At 51.2% G+C, this 20,956-nt stretch overlaps 1 protein-coding gene across 2 annotated transcripts; it reads right to left on the bottom strand.

Moving 5' to 3' along the window:
* Positions 1-510: 510 nt before the first annotated feature.
* DEF6 (DEF6 guanine nucleotide exchange factor) lies at positions 511-19,837 on the bottom strand. 2 transcript variants are annotated; one of them, XM_047860895.1, is made up of 12 exons: positions 19,737-19,799; positions 19,157-19,320; positions 9,307-9,447; positions 8,498-8,683; positions 6,688-6,924; positions 6,452-6,598; positions 4,374-4,482; positions 3,890-4,188; positions 2,672-2,838; positions 2,360-2,558; positions 1,308-1,398; positions 511-1,104 (listed from the first exon to the last, which is right to left on the bottom strand). In XM_047860895.1, exons 2-12 carry the CDS (start codon positions 19,250-19,252, stop codon positions 881-883), a joined length of 1,896 nt encoding a protein of 631 aa, XP_047716851.1. In that variant the 5' UTR covers positions 19,253-19,320; positions 19,737-19,799; the 3' UTR covers positions 511-880. The 2 variants fall into 2 exon arrangements, with proteins under 2 accessions (XP_047716851.1, XP_047716852.1); XM_047860896.1 differs by lacking the exon at positions 19,157-19,320 and having other exon boundaries at positions 19,737-19,837.
* Between the last annotated feature and the right edge of the window lie 1,119 nt (positions 19,838-20,956).

The raw sequence follows: 20,956 nt of genomic DNA, 5'->3' as shown, positions 1-20,956 counted from the left end.
GAGGGGGATGAGAGGAAAGGAGCATCTTAGATTCCCATATCTCTGCCTTGGGTGACAAGGCCAGTGAGTCAAATAATATGGGAAAAGAAGCAAGTTTGGAAGGCTTTGGGCAAGTTATCTGACCTCTCTGAGCCTCAATTTCCCCACCTGTAAAATGCAAATAATAACATCCACCTCTCAGGGTTGCCATGAGAATTAAATAACAGGGAAGTTGTGGGGCATAGAATAGATGCTCAGAAAACACTTTTGGGTGATACTAATAATAGTCCTTGCTCATGTGCCAAGCACTTGATCCTCACAACAACCCTATAAGTTACATCTTATTATTATTCCTGTTTTACCAACACAGGAACTGAAACACTGTGAGGTGAACAAACTTGACCAAAGTCACCCAGTTGCTAAGTGGCAGAATGTACTTTCCTAGCCACTGCACTCCACTCACTCCTGAGACTTATAACTGGACTTGAGGAAGGAAGAGAGGACATGGCAGGAGAGATGGACGGCAGAGGATTCACTCCAAGGGCAGTTTTTATTTAGAAATGTGCCTCTACAGCTTGGCGGCAGTCTGAGGGCACATGCCGCTGGCTTGCTTGCTTGTTTGGTCTCTTTTCCAGCCCAGGGCATAGGGTCCTTGGGGTTAAGGCACAGGATCAAGTTCTCAAGGATCAACATCCCAGACAGCCTCAGTGGTCAGGGGTCTGGGGCTGGTGCCCAAAATAAACAAGGCTCCGTTCTAGACTGTTTCATGGTTAGAGGGCCTGGGCTCCTGGCACCAGGTCCTCAGCTCCCTCTTCTGCAGGGGTTGGCATCACCCACAGGCCAGCTGTGGCCAGGTTCTGGTGGGTATGAGGTTGGGGGGTGGGGAAGGGGATAGCAGAGGCTAATTTTCTGGCGATGGGTCCAGTTTATCTTCCTGGGGGGTAGAAGCCGAGATGGGAGCCTCATCCCCACCGTTGAGGGACTTCAGCTGCTCACTGCTGCTGGGTGAGGGGGTCCTGTTGCCCTGGGATCCCCAGCGGGTCAGGCGCTTTAAGGAGGAGTCACGGCGGGCAAGTGGAAGGGGCTGGAAGCCTGTGAAGGAGCTGCTGGTGGTGGGACGCTTGTCTGGCAGAGAAAAGGCAGCCGTGAGTAAGGAGAAAGGTGCGTGCAAAGGGGACAGGTTGAAGGGCCTTGCCTCAGTCCCTGGGGTAAAGGAGAACCTCCTGACCTTTGATCCCCTGCAGACTCTGTAGATCTGGAGGTATCCCTTTCTCCTTCCTTTCCCTCTCCCCACTCCAGAGAAAGCTCCAGGGTCTACCCCTTCTCACCTCCGGGCTCAATTGGATGCATGAGTCGGTTCATCTGAACATTCCAGTGTTTCACATTGGTGCTGGCCTGGCGCAGCTTCTTCTGGGCAGCCTGTGGGGGACAGGGCCAATGGGGAGTGGGTCAGAGACCCATTAAACAGACCATCCTAAACAGGGTGCCTTGACCTTTTCAGGTTTGCAGGCCCCTTAGAATCTGACAAAGGCTATTATTGATCACCTCCCCAGAAAAACTCACGCAGGTTCATAAAGAGTGAGATATGTGAACAGAGTTAGCTTCCAGTGTCAGGGGTCTCGTGGGTCCCCAAAGGGTCAAAAATAATCATAATTATGGTTTCCATTCATTAAGCAGCTAAGATGTGCAAAGCATATTTATTATTTTAGTTAACCTCCAGAGCAGAGGCCAACAACAAGGAAGGGCAAAAGAGGTTAAGTGACTTGCCCAGGGACCAACGTTGACCACTGCACCACACCACCCCTGCAGGACCTGATGCAAAAGCTCTGCTCCACTGCTCACCCAGCCATTAGCAGTGGTTGTAGGGTGAGGGAACCACGGAGGAACTTTCCCTTCCCATGGTACATATTTCTGCGTTCAAATTTTTTACTATGACCATGTCGGCCAACGAAGCGAATAAAATGACATTAATAAGAACATCAAAAATTGTAAAAGAACAACAACGACGACGACGACGACATCAACCCCTCTTCCACGGAGATTAGAGCCAAGGTATAGGGACAGCAAGGGAGGGGCTTGGAAGAGTACGAGAACGTTTTGCGCAGATCAATAACCATGAAGCAAATAGCAGCTAATGTTCCCTCCGCACTTGCTACATGCTAAATACCACATATCCTCTCCTTTGGTCTTCATAACAATGCTGTTACCGGTCCCCTTCCCCAGGTGAAGGACTTGAAACTCAGAAAGGTCAGGCAACCGGCCTGAGGCCACACAGCCAGGAAGGGTTTCAGGGTTTTCGGGGTTTCAGGGAAGGCCCCGGATCCTGCGGGTTCAGGCGCTCACCCCGCCGCCCTCCACCCTCTGCCACTGCGGGCCTCACCTCCACGTCCTCGTCGGCCCTCTGCCGGTTCTGCCGCACCTCCTCCAGCTGCTGCTGAGCTCGCTGCAGGGAGCGGCTCTGCAGCGCCATCTCCTGCTGCAGCTCTTGCTTCTCCTGCTGCGCCCGCTCGATGTAGCGCTCCTGCTCCTCTTTCAGCTGCAGCAGCTGCTTCAGCTTCTCCTCCTCCTCCTCCAGCAGCCTGCCGGGCGCACACTGTGTCGTCTCCACGGCCGAGGCACCTCGCGGGTGCCCCGCCAGCGGGACGCTGGGGAGTCAGGGAGGGGAACCAGGAGGGGTCCCGCTCAGTCCTACCTGGTCTGGGCTAGGCGCACAGCCTCCTCATCCCGCCGCGCTTTCACCTCCAGTTGCAGGGCCTCCTGAAGCCTCTGCTGCATCTCCTCCAGCTCTTGGATGCGCTGCCGCTGCCGGGCAGCCTCCTCCTTCTTCAGTTCCATCTCAGCTTGCATGGAGGCCCGGGCCTGCGCGGGGACACAGAGCCGCGTCCATGGGGGCACGGCGTGGGGCAGGGAAGGCCGCCGGTAGGCTGCCCTTTCCCCAGGGCTCCGCTAGGCTGGCCCAACTAGCTGTCTCCCGGTGAGGGTCTGGGGGGGCTCCTTCATGTTGGGGTTTCCTGATCTGACCCCTTTCCGGGAGCCTGACTAGGTCAGATAATGGTCAGTGAACAGAGGCTACATGAGGGAAAGGGGCTCATCACCCCCTGCCTGGCACCAGCCTTAATAATCAGTATTATGTCCTATTAATATTAAGCATTACAACTATAATTAAGGCTAGTACTAGGCAGGGAGTGACTATAATTATAATAATTGTTGTAACAACTAAAGGTGTTCCTTCACTTGATCCTCACCATACCTCTAAGAGCACAGTTCTGTTAGCACCAACATGTCACTGATAAGCAAATGAGGCACAGAGAGGCTAACTTGCCTGAGATCACGAGGCTCCTAAGGGGCAGAGCTGGGACTGAATCCAGGTGTCTGTAACTCCAGTTCTAGATCTCTTAAATCCTATATCTAATTCACCTACATGCCCATCCGCCTCCACATTCGTCCCTCCTTCCTCCCATCCTGCGTTCCCCGAACTGGTTCCACTGTAAACTTAGATCAAGTGTAGTCCCACCTAGTCCAGCGTGGGTCCAAACTCATCCCCAAACGCCCGTCTTTAGTTGCTCCTCTGTCCAAGCCCCGCCTCCAGCCAAGGCGTCCGAATTCTACACCTGTAGCACTCAGCTCCAGCCCCACCCCGTCTTCCATCTCCAGCCATCACTTGGATAGGTTCCTCCTGCACTCCCACCCCTTATCCCGCCCCTGGCACTGGCCCTGTCCCATACGCTTGTTTCATTCAGGTGCACAGGCTCCGTTCCAAGGCCCTCATTCCAAGCCCCGCCTCCACGCACCTCCTTCCCCAGCCCGTGGGCTCCGCCCCCGGCCCAGGCCCCTTCCCCGGCCTTCAGCTCTCTAGCCGGGTCTCCCAGCATCTCTCTGCCCGCTGTCCCCCGCCGGGTGCGGTCCCCACCTGCTCCGCCTCGCGCAATTGGCCCTCGAGGGTCTGCTGCAGCTCGCGATGCTGGCTGCGGCGTCGCTCCTCCTCCTCCTGCAACAGGCGCTCGGCTTGCCGCTGCGCCTCCTGTAGCAACTCCAGCTCCTGCAGCTTCCGTTCCTTCTCCTCCTGCAGCTGCTGCAGCCGCAGCAGCTCCTCCTCCTTGGCTGCCCGGCGCCGCTCCCGCTGCTCCCGCTGCTCGCGCCGCTTCTGCTTCAGGTCCTTGTGCAACGACGTCTTCCCCTCCGCCTGCAGCCGGATCGCGGTCTGGATGGCTGTGGCGGGAGAGGGAGGCGGTCAGCAGAAGGCTAGCCGGGGGCAGCGGGGTCCTCGAGGTGGTCCACCTCCGGAAAGGGGCCTTAGGAGTTGCTCGAGTCAGTCTCCGGCCTCCCGCTGGACAGTGTTACCACCCCCTTTTCACTAAGGAGGCGACCCAAGCCAGCCGGCGGCGAGCACTCACCAGCTGTCCATTCCTGGCGCTGGCGTGTGTCTGAGGCGCTCATCTCGTACGTTCGGGAGGCTGTCTTCACACAGAACATGCAGCGCTTCCCCTCTCGGTCGGGCAGCACCTGGGAGAGGGCAAGTGGCCCCAGATACGCTGGCTTCACTGGGGTCAGGGCCACACCGGCCGCAGAGACGCTCCGGTTCCATCCCCTACCGGTCCTCGCTGACCGTCCACCCTGGGCACCGCTCCTACTCTGCCAGGAGCCTGGATGGCTTGGCATGGGGGTTAGTTATGGGCGTACTGTGTCTCCATAACTCTTGTAGTCCCCGCTCTTTGGAGGTAGGGCGGGGCCGTTTTCATTTGGTGTCTCTCCATAGGGCCTAGTATGTAGCCCATTACTGAGTGCTTATGCAGATCATTCTTGAACACCTCCTGTGACACGGTCCTCACTATCCAAATCATTCATTTTCACATAGCCCTGCCTGTTGAGAAAGTTCTCCACTCATTCATTCCACAGATATTTTGGAGTGTCTACTGCAGGCGGCTCATCGTTCTAGGCATTTAGGATACCGAGGTGGAGGTGTGCCTAACAGACCGAAATCCCTGCCTCCCCTAGGTCATATTCTAGCAGAAAATAACAGCTGCCACATATTGAACTTCTTATGCTCTAGAGGCCGTAGTAGTGCTATATATGCATCATTTTTTTTCACACCTCCAAACAACCTTGCCAGGCAGGCATTATTGGCTCCACTTTACAGAAAAAGAAACTGAGGCTCTCACAGGTCGTGGAGCGTGCCCAATTCACACTGCCCGTTAGTGGTGGGGCTCAGCTTTCTGCCCAGCTCTATGCTCTGTCCTCAGTGACACCTGTTTTCTTACGTGACAAAAAAATGGGCAGAGCCTAGGATGATTTTTAAAAATGTAAAACAACAAATGTTGATGAGGATGTAGACAATGGAACCCACATACACTGCTGGTGAAAATGTAAGGTGGTATGGCTGCTATGGAAAACAATTTGGCTATTCCTTAAAAAGTTAAACAGCATTTCCATATGATCTCGCAATTCTACTCCTCAGTGTGTACCCGGAGAAGTGAAAACATATGCCTACCCAGAAACTTCTGTATGGATGTCCAAACCAGCATTATTCACAACAGCAAAAAGACGGAAACAACCCGTTGTCCATTAATGAATGAGTAGGTAAACAAAATGTCTGTCTACACAATGGAACATTATTCAGCCATAAAAAGGAGTGAAGTTCTGATCCACACCACAGCATGGATGAACCTTGGAACATTATGCTGAGTAAAAGAAGCCAGTCACAAAGGGACAAATATTATATGATTCCATTCTACTCCAGGTACCTAGAACAGGCAAATTTATGGAGACAGAAAGTAGAAAAGAGGTTAGCAGGGGGTGGGGGAGGGGATGAGTTCTTTTTTATTGGGTAGAGAGTTTCTGTTTGGGATGATGAAAAAGCTTTGGAAATAGTGGTAATGATGACACAACATTGTGGATGTACTTAATGCTATGAACTGTACACTTAAATGGCAAATTTCATGATAGATGTGTAGTTTTTACTACAACTAAAAAAAAGTTTAATGTTTACTTACTTCTGAGAAAGAGTGAGACAAAGAGAGAGAGAGAGAAAACATGAATCGGAGAGGGGCGGAGAGAGAGGGAGACACGGAATCCGAAGCAGGCCCCAGGCTCTGAACTGTCATCACAGAGCCCGACTGGGGGCTTGAACCCACAAACCATGAGATCATGACCTAAGCGGAAATCAAGAATCAGACATTCAACCGACTGACCCACCCCGATGCCCCTCCCCCCCCCTTTTTACCACAATTTAAAGAATTGTTTTAAGCCACTAAAATAATAACGGGACAGAGCCAAGGGAGGGAAAGGAGAGGGATGTGGAGAAAGATGAGGGAGGTATAGAGTTGTCAAAGGGAATGGAACTTGGGTGAAGGAGAAAAACTTTTCAAGAGGATTCCTAGAACATTTCGCTGTGTTGTGTGAGGCATAAGCCATCTCTTCTGAAACCGTTAGCAAAATTCACACCTGTGTTCTACCCCTTCACCGTCTCCCTCACCTCCACGCAGCACTGTGCGTCCAGTGGGATGGTACCCCTTTTCTCCTTGCACTCTTCACTCCCAAAATAGCAGAGGCAGCTGGGCTGCAGCTGGAACCAGCGTTCTGTCCAGTTCCTCCTCAGGTGCCCTCGCTTCCACAGGTAGCCCTGCCAGCCAGAGCAGAGTCAGAGGCCTCACCGGCATGCCCCATCCACCCCAGCTGGGGGTCCTCCTCCAGTTCCCAGCTTGGCCTGACCTGCTTCAGGACATCTTGGATGAGTTCCTGATAGACTTCATGGATGGCCATGCTCAGAGTGTCCCGCCCCACACCTCGAAGGCAGCGCCCCGAGTTGAAGAGCTCCAGGAACTGCCAGACGCTGAGCCCTCCGCTGGTCTGGGCTGCCTGGGCTTCCTGGGCCAGCAGCTCTTCCAGCTCACCCAAGCCCACCTCCAAGCTCATGCTGCTGAGCACCTTCTTCAGCAGGTATTCCACCTGGAGGAGAAGGAAAGCCTGGTGGCTGCAGCAGGCAGTGTTGCCTGCGACAATACCAGAGGGTGCCCCCTCTCGCTCCCCAGAGCCTAGACAGGGGTGACCAGGTACAGGGAGTGGGGGACCAGAGGACTAAATGTTGGTGGAAATCAGGGTAGATTTGGCAGGGGATCCTGGAGCCCCAACCTCAATTCAGGCATCCCCTTCCCCTCCCCAACCTCCAGTCCCACGTCCCACTCCTTCATGCTTTAAATTAAAGGCAGGGTGAAGGCCGAGGGCTAGGGGCCAGGCAGAGGCAGCAAATCATAGAACACGTCAGAGGGGGTGCAAGGGCCCTGTCATCCAATACCCTTACTTTGCAGATGACAACACTGAGGCCCAAAGGGGGAAGTGGCTTGTGCTAAATCATACAGCAACTTGGTGGCAGCAAGAACTCGATTCAGATCTCCTGAATCCCATCTGAGTCCTTATTCCAAGCCCAAGCTCCAACCCAGAGGATCCTTCCCTTATGGGAGGTTAAGGGGATTGGGGGTGGTGGTAAGCAGGGCAGGGACAGGAAACCTGCTACAGAGGAACAGGAAGTAGTGGTTGGGGTACATCCTGCTGCAGTTTGTTCATACATGTTGATCGCAGCAGCAAGCAGCCTTCTGGCCAATGAGGGGCCACCTTGCCCTGACGGGAGTCTGACAGGGGTGCTGAACCAGGTGTAGAGAGACACATGTCCCTTTCCTGCCCCAGCAGCTTCTTGGGAAACTCTCTTGCTCTGGAGGCTCCTGGGTCTCAGCTGGGAGGGGGGGGGGTGGTGGTGTACCAGTTGAGGGATTAGATATTTCCCTCACCCTTCCCACAAACAGAAGCAAGGAGACAAATCTGAGTGCAGTTGGATGTGCCAGGACTTGTAAACACGGAGGATTCCTCCCCTCTACACCTTAAGACCTAAATTGACCCTGGCATCTTCATAGTCACCAAAAGGTCAGGAGAAGGCTGAACAGATGGGGGAGAGAGGTGGGAAGTGGGTTGGGGGGTACCTGAGTTGAGGCAGTAGAGCCTCTACTCCCAGCATACCCTCTCTGGAGCCCTGATTTGGGTTGGCCCTGGCTCTCCCCAAATTACAGAAGACAGGAAGGGAAAAATCTAGAGCCAGAGCCAGATTTGGTTGCCCCACCCCCCTGGGGTAATTGGACAGCTATCCCAGGAAAGTGTCCCTTCCTCTCATATAGTACCCTTCTCAGACTGCTACGGTGCCTTAAGTCCTGCCATTTGATCTTAAATGGTTTTCATTTTTAAAAGCCCAGTAAGGTATCAGGCATTTACAGCTCTGTGTAAATAGAATCTACAGGTCATTTTCCTACTCTGAGAGTTAACAGAGGCTTGAAGTAAGTGTAGTTTTGGTTCTCCCTGGAGGACGGCACAATTATTCTGGTCCGGGCAATTCTAGCATCTGGGGACAGCTGGGGGCAGAGAGGCACCAGCATGGGAAGACCAAGAAGAAGGGGGTTGTGGGAAAGTTGCAGAGATGATTCATGGTTTTGCTGAGGCCTGGCCCCAGTGATTCTGGGGCTGCCATTACCCTCACCTCATCAGGAACCATGATCAGAGGGTACTTGTCCTCAGACAGGAAGTTGAAGAGGCACCAGAGGCGGAAGGCATCCTCATTGGAGAGCATGCTGTTCCCGTTGCTGTCCACCCGATAGTTCTTCTTGGCCGTCAGGGTCCAACACAGCTCATCAAAGTGCTCCTTAACGAAAGCCCCCTCCTCCACCTGCCACCAGGCCTGCATGTCAGCCCAAAGGCCGCCCCATCCTTGCTCTACCACCAAACAAGCCTGCAGCTGCGCTCTTGGGGGTCACCTACTCCCCTGCTCCCTACCCTGCTAAGTTGCGGCTCTAACTTGAGGAATCCCTGAGCTGCTTACCAGGTAACTAGCTGATTCCACACCTCCCACACCAATCCACACCCACCCAAGTCCCCTCCCAACAGAGAAACACTAGCCCCTCAGCCCAGGGGAAAAAGAAGCGGAGGCCAAGGGAGGATGGACAATCAAGAAGAGAAGAGAGTGACAGCTGGGAGGAGCAGGGGGCACAGCACTGGGGAGGCTGGAGAGCCTTCTGTAAAGGTTACAGCTGGAAATGGGGGGTGAGCCTAGGTAGGAATGGGGTGGAAGTGTGGAGGCTGAGGTGAGGGAGATTGAGGGTGAGTTAAGGGAAGCAGGGAGGGGGACAGGGGGCTGCAGTGTGAAAGAAGGAGCTGGGAGGGTAGGGATGGACAGTGGGGACAGAAGTGGGGGTTTATAGGTGGGAGGAGTTGGGGTGGCAGTGTATTGGGGTGCTGGCCAGACTGGGGAGTGGGGAGAGGTTAGAGGTACCCCCTCAAGATAGGCCCCACCTTGTCCAGGATGTACTTGTTGAGGTAAGGCATGTATCCTTGGCTGGACACGGGGCCATCGTCATCGTCCCGGAAGTGCTCCTCCAGAGCCACAGGGTCGTGGGGGATGTGCAGGACCGTGTACAGGTTGTGGGACAGCACCTGAGACAGAGTGGCAGTTTGCCTTCCTGTGCCCCAACCAAAACTGGGCCAGAGGACTGTTCCCTGTCTTGTCCCCATTCCCATCCTGGCTAAGTCCTCTGCACACATGATGCAATTCAATCATAACTAAAACTTGCGTAGTTATATAGACAACGGAATACAATTCAGTCATAAAAAAGAAGGAAATCTTGCCATTTGCAACAACGTGGGTGGAACTTGAGGGCACTATGCTAAGTGAAATTACAGAAAAATACATACCATATGATCTCACTTACATGTGGAATCTAAAAAACAAATAAACACCCCCTCCCCCGTAAGCTCACAGATACAGAAAGCAGACGTGGTTACCAGGGGCAGGGGGTAGGAGGTAGGTGGAAAGCATGAAGGGGGGTCAAAAGGTACAACTTCCAATTGTAAAATAAGTTATGAGGATGTAAAGTATAACATGGAGACTATAGTTAATAATACTGCATACATATTTGAAAGTTGCTAAGAGTGGATCTTAAAAATTCTCATTACAAGAAAAAAGTTGTAAAAAAAAAAAGAAAAGACAAAAGTTGGGTAAGTATGAATGGTGACAGATGTTACCTGATCATTTCACAATATATACAAATATCACATCATTATGCTGTATACCTGAAACTAAGATGTTATATGACAATTATACTTCAATGAAAAACAAACAAACAAAAAGAAACCTAAAACGTATCCCCTTACTATGCACTAAGCACACTGAGTGAAGTACTTTACGCATAATTCATTTAATCCCCATAACAACTGTTAATATCCCCATTTTACAGATGAGGTGAAAGAGCTGGGCTTCAAACCCACGCAGCCATGTTCTTAGCCACTTCGTTAGGTAGGGATGTCCTCTTTCTACAGACAAGGACACTGAGGCTCAAGGGATTCAATAACTTGCCCAAGGATTCACAGTAAGCAAGAGTCTGGGATTCAAATCCAGCTCTGAAGATCCCAAAGCCCAGGTGCTTCCCAGGATGCTGGGCTATCTATCAGCAGGGAGGTGGCTGTCACACCAGGGCAGAAGCCTCAAATGTCTCATCATTTCCATCAAAGACTCAGTGTTCGGGCTGCAGTGTGCCTAGCTCCGGGAAAGGCAAGTGCAGTTCCAGTCACTGCCCTTCAAAGATGGAAGGGAGCTGGAAAGGGCTCAGAGAAGGGTCACGAAAAATGGTCTGTGACATGTGGAGGAAAAGGCCTAGAAGGGATGGTGGCCATGGTGGTGTGGAGGGGAAACACGGGTTGGTTAACAAACCCATGATATAAGAACAAAGAAGTTGAAGTTTGAACAAAAGCAGGAAAAAATAAAACTGCCTCAGGTAGTTCTCTTATAGCACTTATCACAGTGGTAATGATGAAAATGGTCATTATTGCACACCTACTATGTGGCAGCCACTGTATGAGGTGCTTTCTATACCCCATGTCTAAAATCCACAACTGCGATACACAGATATAATTATCCCCGTTTTTTAGATGAAGGTGCTCAGCCTTGGAGAAGTTGAGAGTAAGTGGCCGAGCTGAGGCTGGAACCAGGTGTGCCTCCCTATTAAAATACTGACCCTGAGACTCTTTCTCCAGGTAGATGGTGAACTCTGGAGGCAATGTTTCTGTTCATTTCTACCACCCAGCCCCTATGTCCTTTTTTGCACACTGAAGGCAGTCAACAAATGCTGTGTTTAAGGGCTGCTTCCACCCACCAACAGTTAAGCTTAGGATCAGGTCCTGAGGCAGGAGCTGGCAACACCCCAGGGATGGTACAATGCCAAGTCTTCACTTCTTTATTCTCTTATGAGAGAAGATGGGACAAAGGATTGACACTTGCCCCCAGTATTCTGCTGGGCCTCAGGCTCGACTTAACAAAGAGGGAAGTTGGAAGACCCAGCAAGAGGGTGTTTCTGTTTTCGCTCATACCTCTTTGGGAAGCCATCCCTGACCCCCACCCTAACCCTGGTTCCCGTGCTCTTCAAATCATCTCATGTGCCATATTTGGTTTTGCTTCTCTTGTTCTAGAGGACATCTTAAGTTTCTTCCTGATGAACTCTGCCTTCTTCTCCCTTATTTGGTAACGGAGCCCTGATTTTTCTTTGAGAAGCACCTCTCCCCCATTCTCCATATCTGTGGTAATTGACCGCGTGCACCCTGACCCGACCTGGGGCAGGGGGTGGGCACATCAGAGTCACGGTGATTGGCTGAAGGAAAGGCACGTGACCAAACCTGGGCCAATAAAAATCAGCCCTACGATTTAGGCTTCCTCTAGTGGAAAGGGGTATACTTTGTTAAGGTGTTAGAAGGTAGACACCTTCACCCTCTACCCCTCAGTTTCATTGTCAGTAAAACAATGGGATAGTAACTGTCACCTGGAGAGGCTGTGAGGCTGGAAAGGATTATGGAGAGTGCCAGAGTTAGGTCTGCACAGAGCTAATGTCAGTTCTCTTTCTGCGTAGAAAGTGCAATTAAAAAAATTTTTTTTCAACGTTTATTTATTTTTGAGAGACAGAGACAGAGCACGAGCAGGGGAGGGGCAGAGAGAGAGAGGGAGACACAGAATCCGAAACAGGCTCCATGCTGTCAGCATAGCGCCTGGCGCCAGGCTCGAACAAGGCAGTCATGAGAACTGGACCTGAGCCGAAGTTGGACGCTTAACCAACCGAGCCACCCAGGTGCCCCCAAAGTGCAATTTTTTAACCTCACATATGGACATAGATCTTGACTGATATCAGGTACTGAAGAGACTATGAAGAAATGGGGATTTGAATGCTCTACTGCTGAGGTGTGAATTAATCTCTCTGGAGGGCAAGAACCTATCAAACTTAAAATTGGGCATGACCCCCAAATTTCTAATCATCTAACCTATAGATGCTCAAGGGAACAGAGCTATATGTATAAGAATGTTCACTGAAGCATTGTTTATAATATGAGGAATTGGAGACAGCTAGGCTTCTTCAGTAGGGGGACAGGTACACCGTGTCATGGACCTATGTGTGGTTGGAAAGATTTTACCTCTGACACTTGTGTGCTTATGGGCAAGTGGTTTAACATCTCTAAGACCTTATCTCCTCTGTGAGAATAATAAGGGGGCCTACTCCAAAAGGTTTCTTAGGGGCGCCTGGGTGCCCTCAGTCAGTTAAGCATCCGACTCAAGTCATGCGCAGGTCATGATCTCACAGTTCATGAGATGGAGCCCCCACTCCCTGCTGAGTGTGGAACCTGCTTGGGACTCTCTCTCTCCCCTGTTCTCTGCCCCTCCCCCACTTGTGCTCTGTCTCTCTCTCTCAAAAAATAAACAAACAAATAAATGAACATTAAAAAAATTCCCAGAGGAGGGGCGCCTGGGTGGCTCAGTTGGTTAAGCCTCCGACTTCAGCTCAGGTCAGGATCTCACGGTCCCTGAGTTTGAGCCCCGCGTCTGGCTCTGGGCTAATGGCTCAGAGCCTGGAGCCTGCTTCCGATTCTATGTCTCCCTCTCTGCCCCTCCCCCGTTCATGCTCTCTCTCTGTCTCAAAAATAAATAAACGTTAAAAAAAAAAATTAAAAAAAAAATTCCCAGAGGTACCTGGGTAGCTAAGTTGGTTAAATATCTGACTCTTGGTTTTGACTCAGGTCATGATCTCACCGTTTGGTGGGTTCCAGCCCCGCATTGGGCTCTGCCATGGCAGCGTGGAGCCTGCTTTGGATTCTCTGTCTCCCTCTCTCTCTACCCCTCCTGCACCTGCACCTCTCAAAATAAATTAACATAAATAAATAAACAAATAAGTAAATAAATAAAGTAAATAAATAAATTTCCAAAGGGTGTTTTTTTTTAGAATGAAGAGGTCAGCATAGCACCTGGTACGGAGCTCATTGTTTAATAAAAGTTGTGTGCTATTTTTAGTATTATGCTTTTATGAACACACATGGAAAGATATGCATAATATACTGGTTGGTGAAAAAAACCAAGCCGTAGAGTGGAATGTTTGTAAAATAAATGTGTGCAAAGATTAGGTTGAACCATAGCAAATTGCAGTTTTAATAGGTTGAAACAATAAAATGTCAGCAATTTCATACGGCCCAACCTAATGTGTTTATTTGTATATAGGAAAAATCTAGAAGACTCAGCAGACTGTTAACAGCTATCACCCCACCATCCTTCCCCAGGGAGGGGAGGAACTTTCATCATATTTAACATTACGTTTGTCTTTGAATTTTTTTTAAACCAGTAACATGTTTTACTTGAATAAATTTCATCTTCTCTAAAATTATATTCTTCTACACTCTGAATTCTTTTTTTTAACCAAGAGGATTTGTTTTTATGACAAAAATTTAAAGCCACAGAGATAAAAAAACAAAGAGTGCCATTAACCACTAATGCACCCTGTTATTAAGTTGGTCTATAATGACATTTATTTGCTATTCCCTTTTTGTGCGAGCATTTCTGGGTGTTCTACATTCCTTGAGGGCAGCAAGGACTCTAAGCTCAGGCCTGATTCCAGAGTTCAGTACCATGTCCCCCACAAGATAAATGTTTTTGTCTGACTCAAGTCTAACTTACATGCTCCAGTGGTTTCCCATTTTTCTCAGAGTAAAATTCCAAGTCCTTCCAGAGGCCTCAGGCCCCATATGACCTGGCCTCCTGCACCTTCTCTGACTTCATTCCTCTTGCTCACTACTCTGCCAGGCACACATTTGCCTCAGGGCCTTTGTACTTGCCATCCCTTCAGCCTGGAACATCCTTCTTCCAGGTGCAGGCATGGCACATACTCTCTTCTCCTTCTGGTCTTTAACTTAGACGTCACCTTCTCAAGACCACCTTATTTAAATCTATAACCCCATCCCCTCTACCCCAACCCCCCACTCTCCATCCCCATTTCTGCTCTATTTACTCTCATGTCATGTATCATCTTCCATCACGTGATACATTTTTACTTATTTTATCATCTGTATTTTCTGACTAGGATGGTAGCACCACCATGGGGGGATTTTTGTCTGTTTTATTCACTGCTGTATCATGGGTCTGGCACATAAGAAACTCAGTAAATATCTGTCGAATGAAATTAAATGCTTCACGGGAAGAAGTGTGAGAAATACAAAGTCAGGCAGACATGTACTGAATCTCTCTGAGCAAATTAACCTCACTGGGACTTAGTTTTTGTACCTCTAAAAACAGCATTCAAAGAGATGCTGTGCAAACCCCCTTCCCACCCCCGGATAGAACCTGCCACACGGCAGTACAGTTATTTGAGCTGTTCCTCACTTCGGTTCATTCGTCCACACTGTCCTTCCTCACCTGTACCTTTTGCCAGTGGAATCTGAGGGGCCCGGGACAGAGGCTCCAATCCCTGTGAGCCGTCAGGTGTCGGGACCAGAAGCAATTAAGGCTCCAGACACTCAGGGCTCAGGGCTTCTCCCCCAGAGAGCTCGGTAGACCTCAGACTGCCAGGCTTCCTGTGCCTGGGTGCTGGTTGGGGCTAGAGGTGGTGAGAGGGTGTGACCAGGGGAGGGTCAGGCTGGAAAGGAAATGGCAGGGGCGGAGGCCAGAATGCGCAGGAGCTCACTGGGCTGATTTCAATCAATCCTCTGCCCTGGAGGCAGGGACTCTCTTTATCCTCCTTTTACAGATGAGGAAATCAAGGCTCAGAGAGGTTAAGCATCTTGCTGGAAGTCTGCCTCTAAAGCCCTACTCTTGATCTCTCTGCTACATTAGCTCTGGCTGAGCATCAGAATCACCTGGGGAGCTGGTGAAACTGAAATATGGTGGGGCCCGCCCAGACTTACTGACTCAGAGTTTCCAGGGGTGGGGTCCAGGTGCCTGTAGTTTTCACAAGCTGCTATTCAGGCTCCCTCACAGAGGACTCTCACAGTCTCACCCCCAACCCAGGCAACCTCTGACCTCTGAGTTGACAGCAACTGACCTTTGAGAGGTTTCATCTACTCACTGTTTCCTGTGGAGGCATGTGGGGAAATGGTTCTCCTCTAGGGGCTTGTGAGTTCCCTAAAAAATCAAGTGTGGGGATGGGGCAGGTGCCAGGGCCCATGGTCTTGCGGTTCCCAGACTTCGCTCGGGAACTCAGATATGAGGGGTTTGGGAACCCATAAGGAGCACCAACTAATGGCTGCAAAGACAGTAAATAATCTCTCTTTCCTATAAGGCCTATCGTTTTTTAAGTGTATCTCAGTGTCAGGAGATACTTTTAAATTATATAGATCCTTTAAAGAGTTACAACCAGCAGATAATAAAGTATAACTACTATCAGGAGGGAGGAGCCCTGGGGATTTCAAAAAGGTGAGAATCTCTGAATGAGTTGTGCGCCTGCTGAGAGCAAGAAAGGGCTAGAAGGGGCTGAGTGCAGGCACCAAAGAAAGAGGCTCAGAAAAGGGAAAAGAGAGGCTGCATCAAGGATCAATTTCACCTACTTGATGTACTTTGTCAAAATTTATTTAGAAAAAAACCCCTTTTTATCTTAGTAATCTAGCTGGATAGCTTGGAGATCTCCAGTTCAACCCACTGGCTTTACAGATGAGAAACTAGAAATTCAGAGATGGGCAGTCACTTGCCCAAGGTCACCTAGCTGGGAAGGAGTTTAGAAGTCCAGGCCTATGTGGCTCTGAGTCAAGTGTTCTGCACACCATGAAATCATCCTCCCTCTGCCCACCATCCTAGGCTGGGGAGACCAGCAGTAGGTAGGGGTCAGAACAAAAAAGCTGAAGATCGCAGCCAGCAGATTCCTGGACTGGAGTTGTTCTTAACCTCCCCTCCACAGAGGAGAAGGCTGCTGTCCCTCTCCTGAGGCAGAGCCTGAAGCTCAGGAGCCTGAAAGACCTAAAAAAGTCAAGTGGGGGGTGCCTGGATGGCTCAGTCAGTTAAGCGTCTGACTTCAGCTCAGGTCATGATCTCACGGTTCGTGAGTTCGAGCCCCACGTCAGGCTCTGTGCTGACAGCTCAGAGCCTGGAGCCTGCTTCGGATTCTCTTTCTCCCTCTCTCTCTGCCCCTCCCCTGCTCATGCTCTGTCTCTCTCTGTCTCAAAAATAAATAAAACATTAAAAAAAAAAAATAAAAAGCCCAGTGGGTAAGGCCCCAGCTCTTGCCTGTCAAGGGGAAGGGGTAGGCCTGCTGCCTCCTGAGATATCATCGAGCCAGAGACTTTCTGCTCCATCCACATCCCCAGTCTCAGGCCCCTCACCCCCAATTCTCAGCTAATCCCCCACTAGGCTCAGAACCAAGGCTGCTCCCCTAGGGAAGAGGAGTCCTCAACTCCTGGTAAATTTTGTGCTCAATCTAAATCCATCCTGGGCAGCAGTGCCATTCATATTGGCTAACTGTACTTTCCTCAACTGGACAAAGGCCATTGTACTTTCTACAAGAATTCAGAGAGAGGAAGACTCATCTGCTCTGTCCTCCAAGTCTTCTCTTCTCCGGAGAAAACAATGCTGACTCCTTGGGTAATTCTCAGAGGGCTTGCTGACAGCCAGTGGCAGCCCTTCTCCCAACACATCAGGGAAGTGGTGACTGTCACAGACAGGCACAGCTTGCTGGGCTGGTTCAGTTCGCTGGCCTGGTCCCAACTGAGGACCCCAAGGCCAGGGACAGTGTTGGTGAGGATAGATTAATCCCAAGATCTTTTCCCTTCTCTCCCAAGTCTTTTCAGGGGTGGGGTTGGCCCCACTGGTATACCTCTCATCTGCTTCTTCCTCTGGCTTCTGACCACTTCTCTATTGCTCCTTTGCCTTTCCGGCATCCCCACCCCCAACACTATCACTACTTCCTCCTCTTCCAGTATCCACCACTATGGTCTTGGGAAAGAACTGCCTTCCCTATCTTTCTCGTGTGTGACATGGGCCTTACCACTTCTGCCCCACCCACCACCTGGCCCAAGACTCCTACCACTAGCACAGATTCTCAGAGTGGATGCATTTTCTGTTGAGTGGGGGAGAAATCTACCTTTGATCCTATGTGGCCAAAGCTGCTGGCAGTGGGCTCAATTTGAACTGTGAAGGGATACAGACAGTGGACAGTTCAAGTATGTAAGCTCCTAATATAACCTTCCCTGCAAATACCCAACCAGTGGGGGTGAGGTGTGGGCATCGATCCAGTTGGGAGGCCAAGAAAAGAAGGTTAAGGTAGAAAGCCTTACTGGCTGATAGCCAGGAAAAGGGGACCCACCTGAGGGCTGTACCTTCCATAGATAGCCTGGAGAGGTTATAGGAGCTATAGGTAATAGAGAGGCAGAAAATGGTATCTTGGAGACAACAAACTATGGAGGTTGGGATTATTTCTATAAAATATTAATGAGAGTGGGAGGTGGATGCAGGGCACGGGTTTTTGCAGGGATGGATTTTGGATGATCTACTTTTCTTCTGTCTGTACTGAAGCCCCTGCTAGATGACATGATCTGCAATAAAATGATTTAAATACAATGTAAGGAAGAACCTGCCTGTTGAGGAATCCTCCCAGATGATCAAAAGGTGGTAACAGACTATCTTTCCTGGGGGGGCCAAGAATCATTTTTTGGATGCTCGTAAGTCTGGCTAAGGGGTAGATTATGGGATAGGACCAGTTTGGCACATCCAAGTTTCTTGCATTGAAATTCAGCAAAGTAGGAGGTTGGATTGGGGGTGGGGCATAGTGCCTATCCTGCCCCACTCATCTCTCCCAGGTTTCCAGGCACCTCCTACCTTAATCATTAAGAATGGAGGTTTCCTTGAGGCTACATTCCACCTTTGGGGGTGCCCAGATCGGACACCAGAAATTTAGGGCCTAGCTTCACGCCAGGCACATAGTTGCTCAGTAAACATGTGAATTGAATGAATGGTCCCTTAAGAGAGGTCACAGAGAGCCGAGGCTTACCCTGTTCCTATCTCCCAGTGTTCCCTGGTTTCAGTGGCCTAGGGCCTTGCTTCTTCCCCACTAACTAGGGTGGAGAAGGCCACACTAAGCTAGGACTAGAGGAAGGAAGGAAACTTTTTGATCGCCTAGGAATTGTCTAGGACCAAGTACTGAACCGTACATAGGACAATCACTGATGGAGCTCTTCCTGGGCTCAGATTCCACCCCCTCCCTACCTGAGGTCCCAAGGCCAAAGGGAACAGTTTCCCGACCTGGTGTGTGGGAGGAGGGGAGGCTGAGCTGGGCAGCAGCAGAACAGGGTCTTGGTCCTTGCCCCTTCCCAGTGCTGTTGCACCTGGGAGACAAGAGTTCAGAGGAGCTGTTCTCTGCCAAAGATGACCAAGTCAGCCTGGTTTGGAACTGGGAGAGGCTCTTTAAGCCACTCTCTCAGCTCCGGGAGGAAGTGACTGACAAGTACTAGCTAACTGTCTCTCTTCAAAACCAGGAGGAAGCAGCAGGAAGGAGTAGGGTGCGTGCCCAAGCTTCACTCTGGGGAGACGTGTGCTCAACACACGGAGTATGGGATGTCGCCTGGCCTGTTGGCCTTCAAAACCTAATGATGCCACCTCCACGCTCCCAAGAGTTGGGGGTGGGGGGCAGGGCTCTGGGCAAAAGCTCTGCACGTACTTCCCTGGGGCCTCAGAACGTGGGCAGCAGGATCTACCAGGCTATGTTGTCCTGCTTACCCAGTACTGTCTCCCCTCCCCAGGCCTGGGCCTCTGGATGGCTGAGTGCCCGGGGAGCAGCACAGCGTTCATGCCTGGCTCCTGGGCTGCAGGGGCTGATGAGGCATGTCTGCCGGCCTCCCCTGGGCCCCGGGTGCCCCTCACCTTGAGCTGGGACTTGGAGACCTTGCCGCTCTTCTCCACGTCCAGTGCGGTGAAAGCGTACCAGATGGACTTAAGCAGCTCCTTGCGCAGGGCCATTGCTGAGGTGCCCGCCCGGCCCGGGGGCGGCTCTGACACCGAGATCCGGTTTCAGGAAATGCAAACGGCTGCAGAGACCGCAGAGGGGCCATGGCGCGGAGCAAGAGCTCCACCTGCCTGCTTGCATGGGGCTCCCCGTGCTGGCAGGAGCCAGCCTGTTGCTCTTGCAGTGCTCAGTGGCCCCACTCTCTGCGTGGGACCTTGGCACCAGACCCTGGAAGGCCAAAGCCCTGGTTCTGTTCAGTGCAGCTCCCTAGGCATGAGGCCCTTTAGAAGCCTCCTCAGCCCCACAACCTTCTGGGGCTTCCTGCGCTCCCAGAGGCAGCTTGCTGAGGGGAAAAAGCAAGTCCACCCTCCTGACTGTAGAAGGGTGGCATTAGGGGATATCCTGTCTCAATTCCACACTTACCAGACAGGAGGCCTTGGATGAATTACTTAACCTCCTTGAGCAGTTTCCTCATAGTAAAGCAGTAAAAATACCCACCTCACAGAGTTGTAAAGTCTGGGGATGGATGTGAGGCAGAGCAGGCCCTGGATAAAGCACATCTTTTAGGGCCATCTAACATTGTGGTGGTGGGGCTCCTCCCAGGCGGAAGAAAACAAAGGCAACAACACAAAGTTGGCGGAGGAATTGGGCCAGGGCACCTCTCCAGGTCAGGCGGACTTGGCACGTGACTTGTTGCCTCCCCATCCTCTATGCTTAGGCTCTCAAAGGCCTCAGCTCAGAGCACTGCCCACTCTGGGGCCCACTGGCCTTGAAGACCGCAGCGTTTCTGAAGCACATGGGGGTGAGCCTTGTGGGGGGGGGGGGCCCAGCTTCAAGGCTACTGGCGGCAGGAGGCTTGGGATTCAGGGCCCTCCACATCAATGCCTCCCTTTCTTTAGATCCAATGCCTGTGAGGGCTGGGACATGCTCCCTCCAAGAACAGCAATCATGGATGTTGAAGAAGTCTGCTCAGATAACTGAGACACCCCTCTTCCTGGGGGCGTGCCTCTGCTTCCAAAAAGCCGGTAACAAGAGTAAAAGGAAACTTGCTAGACGACCCAGGAGAGGATGATTCCTGGGCTGGGGGAGAGGGTTCCATTCTCAAGTGGCAGGAAGGGACTTGGGCACATCTATCACCGTGGAGAGAGGAAAAGAGGCACCCCCAGTCCCTGCAATGCTCCCATGTAGGAGAGTCAAACCCAAAAAGTTCTTTCCATCAGATCTCTTCCTCTGCATCCCTCCCTTCTCACCAGGGCTGGATCTGGTCCTCCCACACACTTTTCACTAGGGTCCAGTTGTGCCTTTGGGATTCCACAGCACAATCCCAGACACCTCAGTGGGCATCCCCAGAACTGGGACCTCAGCACTAGAGCAGATGAGTCATCAGAGACCTTCACTAACCTTGGCAAAGGCACCTCCTACCCCCACTCCAACGTGGTACTTTGCCCACTTGGAGCAGCTGACCATATGCAGTGTGTGGATATGGAGGTGGCTGGGCATGGAAGGGCTCTCCAGTACACGAGTTAAGGTACGAAAAAACAGAATTCCTCCAGTCAACCATCCTGATGCCTGAGATCCAACCAGAGCCTGGAAGTAGTGGTCCCACTGGTCCTGTTTGGCCCCCTGCAGCCTACCTGCTCCTTTGTGGGCAGAAAGCCACTGATAGCTGTTCAGGGCTTTTCTCACACCCGGGCTTCCTCCCACCTGTGCCCCTGGTG

This window comes from Prionailurus viverrinus, chromosome B2 (genome assembly GCF_022837055.1).
Source record: "Prionailurus viverrinus isolate Anna chromosome B2, UM_Priviv_1.0, whole genome shotgun sequence".
Taxonomy (NCBI): Eukaryota; Metazoa; Chordata; class Mammalia; order Carnivora; family Felidae; genus Prionailurus; species Prionailurus viverrinus.
This window is presented reverse-complemented; position numbering and strand designations above follow the sequence as displayed.